Here is a 19,538-nt window from a genome sequence, read left to right on the forward strand (position 1 = left end):
TGGCGATCAGCTGCTTGACTCGGGCAGAGCGGACGGGATGCCGTATTTTCAGCTGTCTATGGTCGTATGTGCTTGTGCTCATCAGATTCCTCAACTATATAGCAACGTTGTACTGTTGTCTCCCCACCCAACACCCCTCTGCCACACATTAAGATGACATCCTCTCCCTCTTTTTACACCCTCTCTGTCTCACTAGAATGTGTCTGACTATCGTATCCCCTTGCCACAAATACCCAGTGTGCCGACTGACCGAGCATCAGACTCATACCACACACCCTCGGCACGCGGGTCTCCTTCTAGCTATGAGTCTGATCCATCTCCCGGCGTGAACAGCGCGGGGTTGGTAAGAGAGTTGCCAGTGGCACCCTCGAACGCGCTGTTGCTGCTGCTCTTTTGGTTCGGCGGCCAAAGTACAGCCTACCGTGTGTAAGAAGCAGGGCGACTCCAGCTAGTGAGCCGGCTACGGCGTTGGTTTGAGGAGTTGGCTTGTTTTGGGCTTCAGAGGATTGTGGGGTACTGCCTGGTCGAAGGGCTAGAAGTCATGAGTCCCTTACCTATATCCGGGCATGTAGGTTGAGGTAGGCAGGGGTGTAATGGTCTGATGTACCCTAGCTTGCAACCTTTTGGAACAAAAACGTGTAGTATTTGTGAGTGAAATATCTTTCATGAATATTTATCTTCTGATGCCGTAGACACACTACACACTCATAGCCATCATAATCCCAAAGCTAGCTCTAAAAAGCGCTTCCTGGCTTTCTATGCCCTCATACCCCAGCCCCTATATTAACAAATAAAGAAAATGTATATATCTGAAAAAGAAAAAAGAAAACCAAAACGTGATGGTATCTGGCTGTAGCACAATATAACAACAATTGAAAAGAAATCCCCCCTGCCCATATGTCCAATAACTCCCCACCTTCATCTACCCCACCTCTTTAACCTCTCTAAGAACACCATATCTTCGGCCACCTCCACTCCCCCCCCTGCCACCACTTCTTCACCTTCTTATTCTCATACCCCTCCTCCCTAACATTATGCCTCCCCACCACCGTCAAGAAAACCTGATCCAGCGTCGTGGGGCTGACACTGTAGTGCTCCACCCCCAACAGATCCCTATTCTCCTCCAGCAACACCACCAGCCTCCCCACGGCCGAGTTCTGACTCAGATCCCCTCCGGTCCTGGGGTCCTTCTCCCCGGACACAACCGCCGAGGCGGGAACCTTGAACCTCATCTGTCCGTGGTACGTCTTCTCTTCCACCTCCGCCCCCTCGCCAAACTGCTCGGCGACCCATTGTCTAATCTTCAGAATCTGAGACTCAGGCGTGTGAGGCGCCCCCTTGCAGACAAGGTGCACATGGATGAGATCCCCAAACTTGTTCCGGAGATGTTCAATGCTTCCCATGGCGAGCATCCTCTTGGCGAGGATCCCCGCCCTCCCGGCTAGAGCGTCCGCTTCCTCCATCGAGTGGGTCGTCAACAAAATCGAACGGCCCGGGACGGTGGCAGCAAGGGTGCGCCACATGATTCTCTTCGCGGCGGCGTCAAGACCGGAGGAGGGCTCATCGAGGAGGATGACAGAGGGGTTACCCATGAGAGCAATACCAAGAGACAGCTTGCGCTTGTTACCACCTGACAAAGCGTGGGCTTGGCGGTCGCGGAAGAGTTGCAGGCCTACTGCGTCGATGACGGCAGAGACTTGAGCGTCGATGTCGCTGATGCCACGGACGCGAGCGTAGAAGCGGAGGTGCTCGGCTACCGTCATTTGGTCGATGGCGTCGAATTGAGGGCAGACGCCGAGGTGGCGGCGGGCGACGGAGAGTTGCTGCGTTACCGAGGCGTCTTCGACAAAGACGTCGCCGCCGGAAGCACCGCCGGAGGGTTTGATGTCACCGCGGATGACGGAGATGGTGGTGGATTTACCTGCTCCGTTGGGGCCAAGGAGAGCAAAGACTTCGCCGTGGGGGACACCGAAGGTGACATTGTCGACCGCAGTGTTGGAGCCGAAGGACTTGGTGAGGTTGATGACGCGGAGGCCGTCGGTGATCTTGGTGTTACCACCGGTGGCCGAGGACTTGACACGGACGAGTTCGTTGGCGACTTCTTCATCCGACATGGCGGCTGCTTCATCGGGGTTGGCGGCCTTGGGCTTGGAACGGACAGGAGTTTGCGGAGGCTGACCCAGCGCTGCCACCGTCTGCCCAGACGAGGATGAGGAAGAGGACAATAATCTGGATGACGAGGTAGAGGATAGGACCGCCGTATTGAAGGATACCGCCGGGGTAAGAGGCCAGGGCATCACCATCGCAGGCTGTAGAGAACAGGTTCATGGCGAGGAACAGCGCACGAGTGAGCGATATGATCGGTGCCAACACTGCCAGAGCAAAGTGGACAATGATCAACAGCTTGTCGACCTGTTGAACCGGTGCATAAGTGATAACCGACATGTAACCAAACAGGTAGACAATGAACATCACGAGCTGGCCAGCGGCGGTAAAGGCGTAGGCTGACAGCTGGTTGGCGCTGAAGAGCGAGATATTGTATGCCAACAGAGTCGAAGCCAGACCATACAGAACGAAGATCAGGAACACATAGCCAAGGTGATACCAAAGGCTATTGGCGAGAGCTGCCCACAAGATGATGCTCAGGACGGCGCCAGCGATGACGATGATAAAGTCGAAACCGGTGTAGGCGAGCCACAAGGGAAGAGGTCTAACACCGTTGGAGTACTGAAGGCCGCGGACGTTTCTTCGTCTCTCAAGATTCGGATAAAGGGCAAAGAAGCCAGGGTAGGCGCACAAAGCCAAGCCGACATACACCAAGACCTGAAGAGAGTTTCCGGTGCTGGGAGTGAAAGGGCGGTCGAAGACGGTGTAGGAAGAGGCAATGCTCGAGTTGGTCAGCAGCATGTTCATGACCCATTGGCCAAACCAGGCGTTGATCACCTCAGGACCGTTACCCTTGTACGCGAGAGTTGGAGGAGTGTTGTCGTCACCAAGCCAGATAGCGGTAGGGGTGATATTCTTGCGGAACTGAAGCACCGCATTGTTGAACTCATCAAGAGTGTCAACCAAGGTAATGTTGTTGAAAAGATCCATCGGGTTGTTTTGTCTCTTGACAATGATACCATCGCTGCTTCCAGTGCTGCCATTACCTTCCAAGCCCTGTGACGCCATAAAGATTGGGGCCAACAGATTGATCAACGTAGACTGCGAGAACTTGTCCGAAGGCCCAGCAACCATCCAAAAGTCAAAGTCACTGCCAAAGATATTCACAGCCTCCTGGCGAGACGACAGCTCGTCCGCGCTGCACCCAGCAGGCTCTTGACCCTTCACAAACAACATAACCAACCCAGCCGCAGCAACCGGAATGATAAAAGCAGCAATCGAAGGGAACCAATTCCCTTTGAAAACCGTGCACCTCTTCAAAAACAACACCCAAGTCTGCTTCAAGAACCCAATCGGCTTCCCATCCATCAACTCCAGCCCGTTACCCTTCACAGGTGTCTTGACATCACCAACCGGCACAGTCTCCGACTTCTCATCCTCCGTCGAGCTCAAGACACCCCTATTCTCAATCGGCACCCCACCGCCCTCAGCCTGAACCTCCTCCGCAAGCTGCAAAAACACATCCTCAATCGTGGGCCCAGAAAACCGATAATCCGTAATCCCTGCCGCTTCGAGCTCCTTGATCGTCTTGGCCGCCAAAGCCGAAGTAGCCGCGACATAAGCCGCCTCTTCCTGGGTGGCCTTCTTGGTAACACCCTCCACCTCCGGAAGCAGCGGGATGAGCTTGTTGTTGTTGATATGAATCCTGTAGCCGCCACCCTTGCGATCCTTGAGCTCAACCGATGTGCCACTTGCGCGGAGGTTGCCCTTGGACATGACAGCAATGTAATCAGCCAGCAAATCAGCTTCATCCAAGAAGTGCGTCGTCAGAATCATGGTGCGCCTTCCACGCTCGGCAAGGAGAATATCCCATATTTTCCTGCGAGACAGAGGGTCCAAACCGGAAGAGACTTCATCCACGCAGCAGACGGCGCTGCCACCAGTAAGCATCATTCCGAGTTGCAACTTGCGTTTCTGACCACCGGACAGAGTTTTTGACTGGGCCTTGATCTTTTGTTCGAGATCGACTCCGATGACAAGCTGGCGAATTTCTTCCTTGGAGGCGTGGTTCTTGGGCGACTTGAGCCGGTTGAAGATGCGGATGTGTTCCTCGACAGTGAGCTCATCCCAGAGCACGTTCTTCTGAGGAGCGATACCGAGACCGCCGGTGCCGTCAATGGTGATCTTTCCGCTGGTGGCCTTGTTGATACCAGCGATGGTGTCGAGGGTCGTAGACTTGCCACTGCCGTTGGCGCCGAGAAGGGCGACGATCTGGCCGCGACTGACCGAGAGGGAGAGCTTGTTGACTGCGACGACTGGCGGCTTGGGCTTGGAGATGAATGAGAACAGGCGTCGCAGAGGGCCGGGGTTGTAGACCTTGGTGAACTCTTCCAGCTGAACCGCGCAGTCGGGACCGAGATCGCCCCTGTTCTTGTCTCCAATGACGATGTTCCTCCCACTCGAAGAGGTACCATGAAGCCATCTTTCCACCATGGCGCCCAGAAAAGGGTAAACGATGATCTGAACCGCGAGAAAGATAAACAGCACAATGCCGGGAACATTCCAGGGACTATCGGGCGCCGTCTTCAACAAATCCGTCGAAATCTGCTTCTCCTGAAACCTCGCCATCAGCGTGATGAAGTAAGTAAAGTTGCAAGGCGCAAACAGCAAGCTCAAGGCAACCACCGGCCCCGTCCCCGGCCTGGTGATAACCTGAGCAATAACTGCCAGCAAAATCGCCATAATCGTCACCGACACTCCGCTCAACTGCGACTTCTTGAAGAAACTCGCCCCCAGCACCGAAAACGACGCCAGTGCCAACCCCGACAGGATGAAGAAGAACAACACAACCAAAATGCTCGTGTTGCTAAACACCCCCCTCCCTAAAATGATACAACTGATGACCCACCCCGGCAAATACAGCAGCGAAAACGCAATATGGTACGAGAAGATCCTCGCCGCCTGCGCCTGCCACCTTCTGGGGGTAGCCATCATCGCCTCCACAAGCGTACTCATCCCCGTCTCCCTCTCCGTCGCAATAAAACCCGTCATCTGATACACCACCCCGATCAACGCAGCAATAAACGTCACCCCCAAAAAGTTGATAATCGCGCTCTGGTAAAACACCCTAATCCTCTCCGCCCTCTCCTCCGTCGTCTGGCTGGTAAACTGATACTCCTCCACATCCTCAGGCAGCTCATTCCCCCGACCAGAGTTCCCCCTAGAAATAACCTCATCCACCGCCCGCTGAAGCGGCAGCATGTAAATCTGCCCATCATTCCTATCACTCTCAGCATTGATCCTAAATTGCCCCAGCGCACTGTCAAGACTGATGGTGTAATTCCACAGCCCGTTCCCATCCCCCTCCTCCGGACTCCCCTTGAAGCTCACAGCCGCGAAACACTCCGTCACGCCCCTCAAACTGCTCCGGCATATCCCGTCGACATCTTCGTCCCTCTCCAAAATGGTAACATTCTTCCCCGCTCGTTCAGCAACCCCAGCCAGCTCATCAATCACACGCTCGATTTCTCCCCCCGTGTAGCCGTTATTAACAAAAATAACATTCGGCCTCCCCGTCGAGGCCTCGAGAGCATTCTGGAAAGATCGGATCGGGCGCGCAGGGGAGATGCCAAAGACTGCGCTGGGGACGAACAAATTCCGTGCGAACGAGAGGAAGGACACCAAAATGATGGGGAGAACAAACGCTTGGACGACGGTAGCCAACGGGTGGCGGCCGAGGAGGATGAGCCAGTTTTTGCGGGTGAGGGTCCAGGTTTGGCGGAGGAGCGCCATTGCGGCGGCGGCGATGGACACGCCCTCTAAAAAGAGAGGAACTTGTGTTCAACGGTCGGCCGGTTCGGTCGGTGATTGTCGTGAACCGTTTACTACTGTCGAACTGTCTCGGCTTGCGCCGCGCGCTACAGCATGCACACGTCCCGGGAGTCTGGTCGCGCGTTAAACTCAATTGAAGAATTGCGCGCGCGGGGAAAAGTGAAACGTTGACTTGACAATCCCGCCGGTTCTGTCTATCAAAACTGTCACCTGAAGAAAACAAATAAAAGAACGTCGATCTCGATCAAATTAATAGAACGAAAGAGATAAAAATTCCAATAACAAGCCTCGGCGCATCGCCCACCCTTTAACAAAGAAGGGGGGGGGAGGGGGGCGTCATCTCGAATATGTACGAGCGGAATACGCAAGCAAACACCTTTTGAATCCGAACCCGACTGACGTCCCATTCCCACCCCTGAAAGCTGGAAGCCTTGTGAACCAATTGGGGCTTAGACTCCTTGGCTGGCACCTTGCGAGCCACGCTTAACAGCCTTGGCTGAACCCCACGTTTTTTAATTCTCTCTCCCGATCGGGATTTGGAAAGATCTCTCGGTGACATTGATTTAACCATAAAACGGCTTTGTTTTGCGTCATCAATAGATTAGACAGTAGAATGCCAGCAGGAAACACTTCATAAGCTGAAATGCCCTCGACAGCTTCGAAACAGCTTGCTGGAAATGAGTGTTCCTGAAGGGTTATCTCAACCAAGAACTTTCATCGTTACACGATCTCTGTGCGCGCCAAGCCACACACCCCGATCGCATCTCCCTCTTTTGTCATCTCCAAGACCCAAGACTTCGACAAGCCCTTGGCCAACAACAACAAACACCGACAATTCCTCCACGTTCGCTGAGTCTCTGATTCCACATGCACAGCCCATCATCATCTTGATTGGCAAAACTTCAGTCGTCATCTTCACACCACATAATGTTTATATGATCATTAGGTAATCAAACAGTCCTTTTGCAGTGCCTCAGCTCAACATTGCGTTGTCCTGTTCACTACATACCTAGTACACTTCTTCTTTTTTTTCACCGAGAAATATCTAGAAACTGGTGGCTACACAGCTCCGCCAGGCCTTTTTACGTATCTCTGTTGTTTTTTGGTAGTATACGTTTATTTGTGGGCTGTAGTTATATTAGCATTGGGTACGTACGCGTCAGCAACTCTTGATTGGATAGACTTACGGATGCCCTCCTCGGGCATGGGCTCGACATTTGCGAGCTCAGCCGCAAAAGGCTGCTTGGGACCGTTCTTCTCCTCACGCAAGAAGGGGAAGGCCAACACCTCGCGAATAGAGTAGTTGTTGGTCAAGAACATGGCAAGACGGTCGATACCGAGACCCCAGCCACCGGTTGGGGGAAGACCATACTCGAGGGCGTTCAAGAAGGACTCATCAACAAGTTGACTGCAGGAAAGTTAGCCTTGTATCGAATCGTTCATCACATTGGCGGAAAACCTACGCCTCGTCATCACCCTGGTCCTTCTGGCGAGCTTGCTCCTCGAAGCGAAGTCTTTGGTCGAAGGGGTTGTTCAACTCGGTGTAGGCGTTGGCAATCTCCTTCTTGCACACGAAAGCCTCAAAACGCTCGCAGAGACCCTTCTTGGAACGATGGTACTTGGCAAGAGGGCTCATCATCTGGGGGTGCTCCAAGATGAAGGTGGGGTTGACGCAGGTCTCCTCGATGAACTCGCCCGTGAGCTTGTCAATCATGCGAGCGTTGGTGAGAGGTGGTGGGCACTCAACACCCATCTTCTTGCACACTCTCTGGAGGAACGCGTTCGTCTCGTCGGTGTGGAGCTCCTCGCTGGGAGGGAACTTCTCGCCGGTGGCTTCCTCGAGGGCCGGAATCATCTCGACCCTGCGCCATGGGGCCTCCCAGTTGACCGTGTACTCCTCGCCGTGCTGGTTGGTGAACTTGGTGACGTAACCGCCGGTAAGGTGCTTGACGAGAGAGGAAACAAGCTCCTCGGTGATGTTCATGAGGTCGTACATATCGGCGTACGCCCAGTAGAACTCAATCGAGGTGAACTCGGGGTTGTGTGTGAGATCGACGCCCTCGTTGCGGAAGTTCTTGCCCATCTCGAAGACCTTGCCAAACTGACCGACAATCATCTTCTTGAGGAACAGCTCAGGGGCGACTCTCATGTACATGTCGATATCGAGATCGTTGTGATGAGTGATGAATGGCAGAGCGGTAGCACCGCCAGCAATGGCGTGCATCATGGGCGTCTCAACCTCGATGAAGCGACGCTCATGGAAGACTTGACCACTTGTCAGTTTTGCTCTTCTCCGGATTGACTCAAACAAACTTACAGTCACGGATATACCTGACCATCCGGCTGCGCTGCCAGAGGGTCTCACGGCTCCTGTCGTTCCACAGCATATCGAGATATCTCATACGCGCGCGCTGCTCAGCGTCGGCGAAGGGGAAGCGCACGCTGGGAAGCATGTGCAAGCAAGGGCTGAGAAGCTTGATCTCGGTCGCAAAGATGGACAGCTCGCCCTCCTTGCCTTCGGCGAGCCTGTTCTTGGGGTTGGTACGGCCAGCATAACCAATGATACCAATCACATCACCACGGCGGATGTTCTCGTGTTGCTGCTCAAACGAAGGGGCTCCCTCGGCGACGAGCTGGGCCTGGCACACAATTTGGATCTGGGTGCCGATGCTCTTGGTATCGGCAGAGGTGCGAACATCTAGGAGCTAAATGAGCAAGGCGTCCCCAGCCGGTGAAACATGTTGGAGCGGAATTTACCGTAGAAGATGAGCTTGGAACCGCTAGCACGCTTGTTGTAGATGCGGGCAGCGATGCGAATCTCGGTGTTCTTGTCGTCCTCGCCAGACTTGAGGTGCTTGAACTCGTCGTGGAACTTGTAGTCGTCATAGGTGACCTGGAACTTGTGGGGGTAAGGGTTCGTCTCGGGGTTCTTGAGGACTGCACACAGTGACGCATTGGGTCAGCACCGAGTCCATAGCTTCTACAGCCACCACATAAACACATCACATACGCTCATTGACGTGGCGCGTCCGGATCTCATAGTACTGGTTGGGATTGAGGTCGGCCTCCTCCTGACCGGCGGCGTTCTTGGGCTTGCCGGACGACGCCTTGGGGGGAGCAGCAGCAGCCTTTTTGGCCTTCTCGGCCTCCTTCTGGCGCTGCTTCTGACGCTTCTTGAGCTCCGTCTTGGAGACCTTCTCGCCCGTCACTTCGTCGAGATGGAGGTTGGCAACCTCCTCGGTGGGGGGCGCAGGGGCAGGAGCTGAGTCGGCCATTTTGAAAGTGGTGCTGTCTCGTACCAGGGACCACTAGATTCAACAACGTTGAAGAAGGGGGGAGGTTTTCTGGTTCGGGGGTTCAAGTTGCCCGCTGTCGGCCCAGATGCTGGAAATTATCCACAGCGGGGTAATTTTTTTGAAAGCTTTTGGCGGGGTGACTCAATCGCAACCGTCAGGGTTGTTATCAGTCGAAGTGACTCAGGGGTGACCCTAACCCTGCCCCCTTTGTGGGTTTCACTCTTCTCACCCTTCATGAGGTACTTGTACTGTGCACGCTCAAGCATGGGAACAACTGTTGGTTTCTGGCTCCAAATAAGTGCCAAGAAGAGAAATTCTATACGGGTATTAATATGACTAAAGCTAAGAAACAGTATCTATAAGACCTTGTGCTGAGGACTGTCCTTGTTTTCCCTTCCAGTGCAATGCGCCCCCCTTCCCGATGATGGTACAAATAAAGATGTCGCCCGCTGTGCTCTGACTCGAATAATACGAAGCAATGATAGACTGACGCAATGCAAAAATCCTTCAACCAGCTACTAAGGGTCAGCGTCAGCGTCCATATCGGCATCGGTATCGGCATCGGCATCGGCATCGACATCGGCGTCGGCATCCACGTCCCCATCCGCGTCAGCATCCGCGTCAGCATCCGCGTCCGCATCAACATCACCGTCTTCCTCAGCTGTGTTAGCTTCTGAGATTTCCGGCACGTCCTGCCCGCCCATTTCCTCGTCCGAATCTTGCCCGGCACCAACACTGGCCGGCGCCGTGATGATGCTGGGTGTACCGACGGCAGTCGAGGGCGAACCGGCTTTAGTGGTAGATGCCGTCGATGGTGCATAATTCGCAACGTTATTGCTTGCTGCCGGAGAAGGGTGAAGAGACGCCCGGGCGTCGTTATTCGGCACCGAATGTTGTGATTGGTGCCTCTGAGGCTGCAACTGTCGCATACCCTGCCCAGAGCCAGTAGTTGTTGGCGACACTCCGGCACTCGCAGCTTCCAAGGTGCGCTGCGCTGAGATACCGGCCGCCGCGGACCTAGACGACACGATCACATCCTTCCAGCGATTAATCGCCCTTGCCACAACCGTGTCGAGATCCGCATGCCTATCGGCCATGTTGAAGCCTACGCCGCCGCCATCCTTCGCTGCGCTGAAACCGAGCTCCAGCATGTGGTTGACCAGCTTCTCATCCATGTACACTGTTGTCGGCTGCACAATCTTGAACTCTTTAGGTTGCTGTAGCCGGCTCAAGTGTTCGATCTGAGACTTGAGATGATTGTTTTCTTGCCTAAGAAGGCTTTGGGTTTGCTTGAGTTTGGCCCCCTCGTCTTGCTTCCGCCCCAAGCCTCTGGCCAGCTCGAGGGTCCACAGCCTGGCACGCTCAGGCTCTGGAAGTGAGCACCAAACTGAATACGTCGCTGTTATGTGATCGGATATTTGCTGTTCCATCTTGTCGGCTGCCTTTTCAGCCTTGCGCACTGCTTCTCGAGCATCTGGCTTGACTGGCACTAGGGAGGGAGGATATGTTAGATCTTCGTTCACCGCCGTTGTCGCCGCGGTGCAAGCCAGCTTCCATCTCCTGAACTCTTCTCCAAAATAATTTCGCAAGGCTTGCAGCTGAACTGGACCGGGTGGTGTTATCGACCACGAAGTGGACGTCGAGTGCTGGGTAGAAGCAAATAGCGTGGGTGGTTTCTCGAGACACTGCAACGTCAGTGCCGGAAAGTCCAATGCAAGAGGATCAAAGTCAAAAGGTATCGAGTGCATGTCGATTTGTTGTCTGTCAAAGAGCGTCAGTATACAAGTCTGTTTGGCACAACGAGAAAGCCTGGCTTACTTTGCAGCCCTCCAAGAACCCATGATTTCCCGCAATGCGAGTTCAGCGGCTCTTTTCGTATCCTCGGCATCTTGCAATACGTGTCTGGCGTCCAGTTGTTGCTTCATACGCTGGCGACTGGCTGATCGCTGATGTTGCCTGAACCCACCCTCGTATGCCGTGGCATCCCGCCCACCAAGGTCGTTGATGACACCCGTGGCTTCCCATGGTGTATTGAACGGATATTTCCTATCAGCAGTCCCTTTGCCTTTGGTTTGTGATACTGGTGTGATGGATGCAGAATCAACCTCTACCGAAACAGACCCCTGACTCCTTCTCGACGCAGCCGTTGGCGTTCCGACTGACACTGACGTGTCTCGTCTTCTAACCCCAGGAGCACCGGGGGTTCCGGTCGAAGCTTTGGGACGACGGCGGGTGATATTGGATCGATTCCGTCTGATTTCTTCCACATCGTGAATCCCATCGGGGGCCTTGGGGTTGTTCTCCTTAATGAATACATCTAGATGGCGGCCGAGCGAAGACGATGTGAAGGCTTGGTGGCAATAGGTACAGGTCTTGTCCTTGACCGCCTTGGTTGTACCGGTCTCGGCCGACTGGGCCGGGGCTTCGTCGGACATGGCGGGCTTTTTGCTGACCTCGGGCAGTTGTCGGTGAGCCGCAGGGACGGGTGGCTGCTCGTACTCGCTCGGCGGAACGGTCACAGACGGTGGGGAGCAACGGGAGCTCTAGAGCAACCTGGAGAAGGGCGGGCCGTGGCGATCCAAGGGGGGGGGCCCAGGGGGTAAAAGACCCGGAAGCTTCTTTAGTTGGTCAACGTCTGTTGCTCCTTCGGCCGGACTGGTGCAGACACAAGACCATTGACGGGTGACGGGTGACGGGTGTTGGGCGACGGGCGTTTGAAGACGGGGTCGGTGTTTTATAACAGTAAACAAAAGAGATCAGAAAAGAAGAAGCGGCGGGAAGGATCGCAAACGAGGCTTGGGATGTTCGGGGTTTAAAAATGACAGATGGGGAATATTCCGCCTCTTTTTGAGTGGTGAATGGATCGCCTCGTCTCGCCAGCGAGGAGGCCCAGACACATTTCTTTTTTGGATCCCCTTTCCCGGGTTATTGTACAGTACAGGTAACGCGGCAGGGGTTAGGACATCGACACCTCAGCAGGAGCCAGAGACAGTCGGTGTTGGCTTGCAGACAGGGAGATGCAGGTTCCATCCAAGACCTGAAGACGGCGGCGGGCGGAAAAGATGGGTGCGATGTGAAATTTAAAGTTGCATGTGCATGTCGTATCTGCACCCAACTGACATTATCCAGAGGCAGGAACAGCAGCAGCCTTCCTTCTCCCGATCAGCCAGTTCCAGTCGAGGTTTGATCCATCAAGGTCAATTCTTTTTTTCTCAGGTTGTGCCGGAGGTCGGTGACATCTGGCAGTTCACCCAAGGTCATTTCCCTCTCGGGACAAGCGCAACAACCGGCAAACGTTGCTGTTTGTTCCGCCGCTTGCTTGGCGCTGATCATCGGCTGGGACTGCAGGGGTGCCTAGCCGGGACCGGGGTCGTGCCTGTAGGTTGCGCTGTCACGCCTGGGGCAAGCTTCTGGAATTCCCCTGAGATCAATCAATCAACAGGAAGCTTTCCGGTGACACTTTTACAACACCACTACCTACCTACCTGATGGATGTCCTGGAACTGTACCCGACTGGCTAGTATCACGACTGATGACTATCTTGGTTCCCAATTGGCATTGACTACTGCTGTACAAAGCTGGAGGCACTCCTCGCCTCATCTTCCATCACAAATTTGGAGATGCTTGTCCGTCCCTCCAACTCTTAATTTGAGCGTTGCAGTGACTCCACATGACAGCATGGCACATGGCTCCAGTGGGCATCTCGACTCGAAGCCATCCGAATGTTCGTGTTGGTCCCATGTTCTCCGAGGAACCTACGTGCGAAGGGGGGGTTATTATGAAGTTCATCAGGTTTGTCTTCATTTCCGTGGCCACAACCCCAAACAGGCGGTATTGAATAGATGATCTTGGCTTGCCTGTCATCGCTTCTTCAGCTGGAGACCAAGCTCTCCATAAAGCGATTGGTCAATGCGTTCTTAACATCGCCAGATCACCTGACCTCCTGCCATTTTGCCGTTGGCAAGCCAGCCCCCATTTTTTCCGCAGAAGCCATCACCAACGCTGCATGTTTGCTAGACGAGACTGGAACCGCTGAAACTGCACACCTGCGCCGTGCTAACCCCCCTGCTGTGAATAGCTTCACATAATCACCCAAACAAACCACCCCTCGTTTTTCGTCTGATTCCAACGTCACAATGCCACCAGGTATGCTTCCATCCCAGCTGCAAAGCCCCTCGATGCATTTACGGTTGCGCGACGGGGTGGCGCGTCGCGTCGCGTCGTCGCAATCGACCTGTCGCCGCCCGCTTTCTGAGCTGCATCTTGTCATGTTCTTTGTCGTGCGACCAGCCATGTCTAACCCTCGAATTTAGCAATGAGCGATAGCGAGCCCTCGGATCGAGAGCTCAGCCCCCCGCCAAAGCGCAGCGGCAAGAAAGCACAGCGCTACTCCGAACCCGTCGACGAAGAGGAGCCCGAGATTGTAAATGGGGATGTTGCTGAGGACGATGAGGATACTGAAGAAGAGGATGGAGACGGGGAAGCCGAAGTGTATGGACCCGCCAGAGACGATGATGCGTGGATTGGACAGTCGTTGACAGGGCGAATAGTTATGTTGTTGAGAAGATTCTCTCGCACATGATTGGAAAGGTGGGTTGAGCGCAACATGGGATCGCTACTTGGCTTTCATCTGACTGCTTTTAGGGCGGCGAATTACTCTATGAGGTCAAATGGGAGGGATACGAAAAGAAGTCGGACCGCACGTGGGAACCGGAGGAAAATTTGACGTAAGGAACTGTGGTTCTATCTTGGGACTGCAACAATAGGGCTAACGGGCTTAAACATAGTGAGAACGCCTCCGAGGCTCTCAACGAATACCTGAAGAGCATTGGTGGCAGAGAAGCGCTCCTTAACGAAACCCACACCGCCGTCCAGAGCAAGAAGCGCGGCCGCAAGGATTCGTCAACCCCGCAAGCATCTACCACCAGCAAACGATCCAAGAGAAATGGCAGCCATCCTGCAGACTCCGAGCCCCCAGCCAGCGCTAAGCAAGCGGTCTGGAAGCCACCAGCAGGAAGCTGGGAAGATCATATTGCGCACCTTGACGCATGCGAGGACGAGGAGACCCACAAGCTCATGGTGTACCTAACATGGAAGAACGGGCACAGGACTCAACACGAGACTAGCGTCATCTACTCGAGATGCCCTCAAAAAGTAGGTTCTAGAGCCCCCCACATGGCCGTATTGAAGTGCTGACGTTTTCCGTCTAGATGCTGCAGTTTTACGAGCGTCATGTACGCATCATCAAGAGGGAAGAGACACCGGTCGACTCACCCCCTGCCAACTCCTGAGTCCTTTGTGTTTTGACTCTTCACTGTAAACCATGTTGTAACAGCACTCTTGTCGAATTTGTTTTTTTATTCTCCAAGGCTCTGACAGGCCAGGACAGGCGTTCAGGGGGTCTTTTCGAGCAGAGGGATGGCGCAGATGATTGCCAGGGGGACATTTTGTTTAGCTGACGATTGCGGAATTTGATACTTTGTGTGTTTAGTACTTTTGAGATATTGACATCGGACGGAGCTGCCCTCGCAAATCAACACACATTTTCAGTCAATGGCACACAGTTGGAAGTTGGCGCTGCTATCATTCTGGCTACTCGCTCTTCTCTAGGTAGATATTCCGTCATAGAAAACATATTGACTGCACCCAAAGCATGCTCGCTGTAATCAAACCCAATTAGAATCGGACTGACTCCTCCATCCTCGGTTTGTGTATATTTTGGTCCAACCCCTGTTCGTCTGTCACGGCACTCTTAGAGCTCAGGCTTATATAATCAATCATTCAACCGTCCACCGGAGAACCGCCACCAGCAACACCGTCATCCTCAGCTGTCTAGCTCCTGCCCTTTGTCACCTACGTTGGTGTTATGCGAGATGAACACATTGTATTAGAGCTCCCACATTTGCCAACCTATTAACTCGCCATCGCTGTCTCACCTTACCCAACTTACCCCATTTCCCACCCTTTCAATCACCATGCCAACCCGCGGCCCCGTCCCCGTCTCTCTAGTCCCCTCCTCCCAAGCAGAAACCCTCAAAGTCGGCCCCCTGACTGTTAGAGTTTTTGAAGACGGGTCAAACACCCAGAACAGAGTCTCAGCCGTGACCATCACCCTCCCCCCGGGAACGTCAGGGCCGCCAATGCACTGGCATCGGTTTCACGACGAGCTCTTCTTCGTCACCAAGGGCACAATCGTCTTTTCTACCCCGGAAGGGGACGTCGTCGCCAAAACGGGCGACTGCATGACTGTGCCCCCGGGTGCGATCCACACGTTCAGGAATGGGAGTGAGAGCGAGGAAGGGGAGTGCTACATGACGGCTACGCCGGGGCATTATGTTGATTGTAAGCTCACCTGAACTTCCCACCTGGGTTTTCTTGCCTTGCCTAGAGGGAAAAAGGATGCTAACAGGTGGTGGTGACAGATTTCAGAATGTTGTCCAAGGCTACTGCTGGGTTGGTGGGGGGGAAGTTGGGCAAGGAGGAGACGGAGCATTTGGTGAGTTCCCTTACTCTTGATGATTACCTCATATGTGATGGGGGTGGTTGGCTGATGATGGCAGATGGCACTGTTTGGAACTTTCCCGCCTGGTGTTGAGAGTGAGCCTTGATTTGGGGAATGAACAGAGGCAGTGATCATGATTTGTATGTGAGCAGGGAAGGTATGTAAGGTTAGGTAGGTATATAACTTTGGCTGGTTGGGGTGATAGATGATGGATTCACAGCTTTATGATAGCAGCATGGTCAAAAATAATCTTTTATTTTATTTTTAATTCTGACTTGTACAATACGGGGTATCATACCCGCAATCAATTCTCCCCCCGTTGCGCTCAACCCCCTAATCCATACAAACAACGCTGACAAGATATCACTAACACGCTATAACAACTCCCATTCCCACTAATAATCAGTCCCCATCCAATCCATAACCCCACAAACCCCCCACCCAACAACAGCACTCACCAACCCCTCCACCAAAACAACAGCCATCCAAACCACCGCAAAAGCAACCTCATGCACCCTCCCCAACCCCCTCAACGCCCTCGCCAACCCAACCGCCATCCCAATCAAAACAACCCCATCATGAACCACCACACCCCTATCCTCCTCCTTCTCTTGCTCCTCACCAACGAGTCAATGATGCCCCCCCAACCCCGTCCCACTAGTGCTCAACAACAACTTCCTATTCTTCTTCACCAAACTAACAAAGCTCCTCTCCAGCTTCTCCGCCTCCTTCCTCGCCGCCGAAAGCGCCTGCTCCGCATCCTCCAAACTCATAAGCGGCACATTCCCAAACGGCCCCGCCGGCCCCCCAGCGCCCGGGGGAACATGTCTCTGCCCTGTTGCTGTCCCTGTCCCTTCCGCACCACCACCACCACCACCACCACTACCATCCACCCCTCCCTCAAGATAACTCGCAAACACACCCGGACTACTACCCCCAGCTTCAGCAAACGCCCCGACCGGACCAGGATAATTCAGCTCAGGAGCAACAGCATCAGCCATATCACCCCCCCCATGCCCAACCATCCCCGGTCCCCCAGCTCCATACAACCACGGCGCCATCGCCCCCAAATTCGCCGCCGCAGCAGCATTAGCTTGCGCCTGTTGTTGTTGTTGCTGCTGCTGCTGCTGCTGCTGCTGCTGTTGCTGTCCTACTCCTTGTCCACTCCCCCCAGTCCAGTTGGAGATCGCCTTAGGAAAACTCATATCCCTAGAGTTGAGGTTCAGTCTCGGGAGGACATACTGATTGATGTAGTAAATCGCCTCTTCCCTCTGGATTTTGTTCACCGGGTCGCTAGGAAAAGCTCCCTTGCCCTGGGGAAAGTAACTCGGTGGTCCATTGGGAACAGCTCTCCCTTTAACGAGCGAGAACCCAGAACCCGTGTCGTGACGGGAAGAGATGAATGACGCCGGGGAGGCTGCCTCCTCCGCGATTGCATTTTGGAGCTCCAAAAATCTGTCTTCCTCGTCGGCGGTGAGGTTGCGGATGCAATCGCCGTTGGGGGTGATGAGGATCCGGACACCGTCGACGACCTTCCTGACGGGCTTGCCAGACAGCAAAATGGCCTGGTCCTCTTCGGTAACCATGTTCTTGGTGGGAGTCATGGTGTTCTTGGCTGCCAGCTCCCAGAGACCCGCAGCGTTGATGTCATTTTTCCACCGGTCGAGGGGGACGGTGGTGGGCTGGAAGAAGGCGAGCTTCTCGAGGTTCTCGGGAACTAGGCCGGCCTCGTGGAGGCTTTGAAGGATCTCGTGAGGCAAGGGCCCCTCGCGAGGGACGGCGGCGTTCTGCTGGTTGCCACCATCGGGGGTGTTGGAGTCATATCTGTTCTTGTGAGTAGGCTCACCAGTCAAAGTAGTAGTTTCATTGGCGGTAGAGCGGTAGGTTGAAGACTCTTCCTTCACTTCCTTGACCTCCTTGGACTCCTTGGTCTCCTTGGTCTCCTTTGTTGAGGGAGCAGGGGAAGCAGCCGGTGGCTCGGAGCTGCTCTTCGCCGTGGTCGGTGTAGCAGCTGGCTTCTCCTTTTCCTTCTTTTGCTTCTTCTTGCGGCCGATGATGGGCCCAATCTCGACCTCGGGCTCTGGCTTGATAGGCTGCGCAGCGAGGACGGCCGATTCCTTCTTGGTCAATTCCTTGCGCTGCTTTCGCTGTTGGCTCTTGGTCGTGGTCCGGGTTGGGGCGGACCCAATCCTGGAAGACGGAGGAGGCGAGTTGGTCCGCGAGGCCGAGATGGAAGCGGAAATAATGGAAGCGCTGTCGGAGATCAGTTCGCTGGCAGGTGTCTCAGGCCGATGGGCAGATGCCGCGGCAGATGAGCGCGCCGAGGGCGCGGTGAGAGACGGACCCGCACCCATGATAGGCGTCGATGGCGTCTCCGTCTTCGGCGTGGCCACCAGTCTTAGAGTTTTAGGTGCAGCCCGTGAAAGTGGTGACGAAACGGAAACCGGTGTCGGAGTAGGCAGCGCAGGGAACGCCGAGTCCTTCTCTGCGGTAGTCGACTTTGTCGATGCCGAGGGAGCTTCCAGATTCCGAATCTGGGAGACCTTGGTGGCAGCCGCGATATTGAGAATGCCAGGCACAGGACGCTTGTCGTTCTTCTTATCAGCAGGAGCAGCAGTAGTCTTTTCTGCGGCCTTGGATGTGGCAACAGTTGAAGGCGCCTCCAAAACCTTGACAGGTGCCGTACTCGCAGCCGCAGCCACAGCAGCAGCCTTTTCTTTCTCCTTCTCCTTCTCTTCGGCCTTCAACCTCTCCTTTTCCGCCTTCTCGGCCTTCTCTCTCTCAAGCCTTTCTGCTCTCTCGGCCTTCTCCCTTTCCTTCCTCTCCTTCTTCTCCTCCTTCTTGGTCTTCTTGGCGCTCTTCTCAGGTGCGGCCTCACCTATCAACTTCTTGCTAGAGCTTACCTTACTTGGTGCTGGCTTTGGTGTAGCAACAGGTGTGGCCGCAGCTGAAGCCTTTGGTGAGTTGAGAGCTGGGAAATCTTCGTCCTGTAAGGTGACTATCTTTGGGGCCTTGGCTTTGGCAATCTCCTTGGATAAACCACTTTCAGCGGCCAGTGCCTTGATGATATTTTTCGCTTCAGAGGCTGATGGAGTAATTGTGCGTTTGCTTATCAGCGGGCTTGGGGCAGCTGATGGGGCAGATTTAGACGAAACCTTGGGTGACGCCACTGACGGGGTTTGTCGCCCAAAGTTCATGGTGTGGAGTGACGCATGTGAGATAGCAGGTGAATGTTGGACGCTTGGAATTGGAAGTCCGGGTGGCGCCGAAGGCGTTCCAGTCCTACCAAAAATCTCAAAGCCCCCAGGGGGGTGTCGAATGTTGACATCGATAGGCTCATCCGCCACAAGCGCGTCGATGCTGGGTCTAAACTCTTCGAGTGAGAGTAAGTCGTCCTCTATAAACCAAGTTAGCTTCCATATCTTTTGAATGGCTCAAAGTGCAAAGCTTCAGATGAGAAGATACATCCAGGAGAGAGACCGCTGGGCCTGTGGGGCAGAGAGGATGGAGGAAGGAGGAAGAAGAAGGAGCACAAGCAAGCAGCGCCATTATATACAGGAGAATTAAGTCACATCAAGACTACCATCATCGTCTTCCGGTTGGTAAAGTGTACTATCGGAATGGTGCGAGAAAAAACGCTTTATTTTATCCACCGATGCCACCTCAGCCCCAGCTGTGTTTAAAACCTGGGGGCCCAAGTTAACGTACATGAAGGAGAACCCCAAAGGAAGACGATGAGAGCTTGCCTGACGTGACCACAAAAAATCTGGTGTTGTTTTTTGTCTTTCCATGACCGCCCGCCC

The 19,538-nt window shown here is 54.2% G+C and overlaps 6 protein-coding genes across 6 annotated transcripts, besides 1 other annotated feature; 2 read left to right on the forward strand and 4 right to left on the reverse strand.

The window, feature by feature from the left end:
* Positions 1 to 71: a sequence feature (rRNA 5S).
* An 873-nt stretch (positions 72 to 944) lies between these two features.
* On the reverse strand, positions 945 to 5,898 carry PODANS_4_7230 (uncharacterized protein; the record flags this gene model as incomplete). Its single annotated transcript, XM_001906076.1, has 2 exons — positions 945 to 2,119; positions 2,193 to 5,898. The coding sequence occupies 2 exons, from the start codon at positions 5,896 to 5,898 to the stop codon at positions 945 to 947; spliced, it is 4,881 nt and encodes a 1,626-aa protein (XP_001906111.1).
* Positions 5,899 to 7,053: 1,155 nt separating this feature from the next.
* On the reverse strand, positions 7,054 to 9,212 carry PODANS_4_7220 (uncharacterized protein; the record flags this gene model as incomplete). The annotated part of the gene is made up of 6 exons (XM_001906077.1): positions 7,054 to 7,064; positions 7,125 to 7,345; positions 7,401 to 8,202; positions 8,255 to 8,635; positions 8,695 to 8,874; positions 8,948 to 9,212. The coding sequence occupies 6 exons, from the start codon at positions 9,210 to 9,212 to the stop codon at positions 7,054 to 7,056; spliced, it is 1,860 nt and encodes a 619-aa protein (XP_001906112.1).
* Positions 9,213 to 9,751: 539 nt separating this feature from the next.
* Positions 9,752 to 11,668, reverse strand: PODANS_4_7210 (uncharacterized protein; the record flags this gene model as incomplete). The annotated part of the gene is made up of 2 exons (XM_001906078.1): positions 9,752 to 10,994; positions 11,052 to 11,668. The coding sequence occupies 2 exons, from the start codon at positions 11,666 to 11,668 to the stop codon at positions 9,752 to 9,754; spliced, it is 1,860 nt and encodes a 619-aa protein (XP_001906113.1).
* A 2,162-nt stretch (positions 11,669 to 13,830) lies between these two features.
* On the forward strand, positions 13,831 to 14,429 carry PODANS_4_7200 (uncharacterized protein; the record flags this gene model as incomplete). The annotated part of the gene is made up of 2 exons (XM_001906079.1): positions 13,831 to 13,924; positions 13,966 to 14,429. Coding segments are annotated over 2 exons (558 nt in total), but the record flags the coding sequence as incomplete, so codon positions are not given.
* Positions 14,430 to 15,208: 779 nt separating this feature from the next.
* Positions 15,209 to 15,841, forward strand: PODANS_4_7190 (uncharacterized protein; the record flags this gene model as incomplete). The annotated part of the gene is made up of 3 exons (XM_001906080.1): positions 15,209 to 15,575; positions 15,656 to 15,729; positions 15,794 to 15,841. The coding sequence occupies 3 exons, from the start codon at positions 15,209 to 15,211 to the stop codon at positions 15,839 to 15,841; spliced, it is 489 nt and encodes a 162-aa protein (XP_001906115.1).
* Positions 15,842 to 16,130: 289 nt separating this feature from the next.
* On the reverse strand, positions 16,131 to 19,284 carry PODANS_4_7180 (uncharacterized protein; the record flags this gene model as incomplete). The annotated part of the gene is made up of 3 exons (XM_001906081.1): positions 16,131 to 16,345; positions 16,394 to 19,168; positions 19,269 to 19,284. 3 exons carry the CDS (start codon positions 19,282 to 19,284, stop codon positions 16,131 to 16,133), a joined length of 3,006 nt encoding a protein of 1,001 aa, XP_001906116.1.
* Between the last annotated feature and the right edge of the window lie 254 nt (positions 19,285 to 19,538).

Source organism: Podospora anserina, chromosome 4, assembly GCF_000226545.1.
Source record: "Podospora anserina S mat+ genomic DNA chromosome 4, supercontig 4".
NCBI classification, from domain to species: Eukaryota; Fungi; Ascomycota; class Sordariomycetes; order Sordariales; family Podosporaceae; genus Podospora; species Podospora anserina.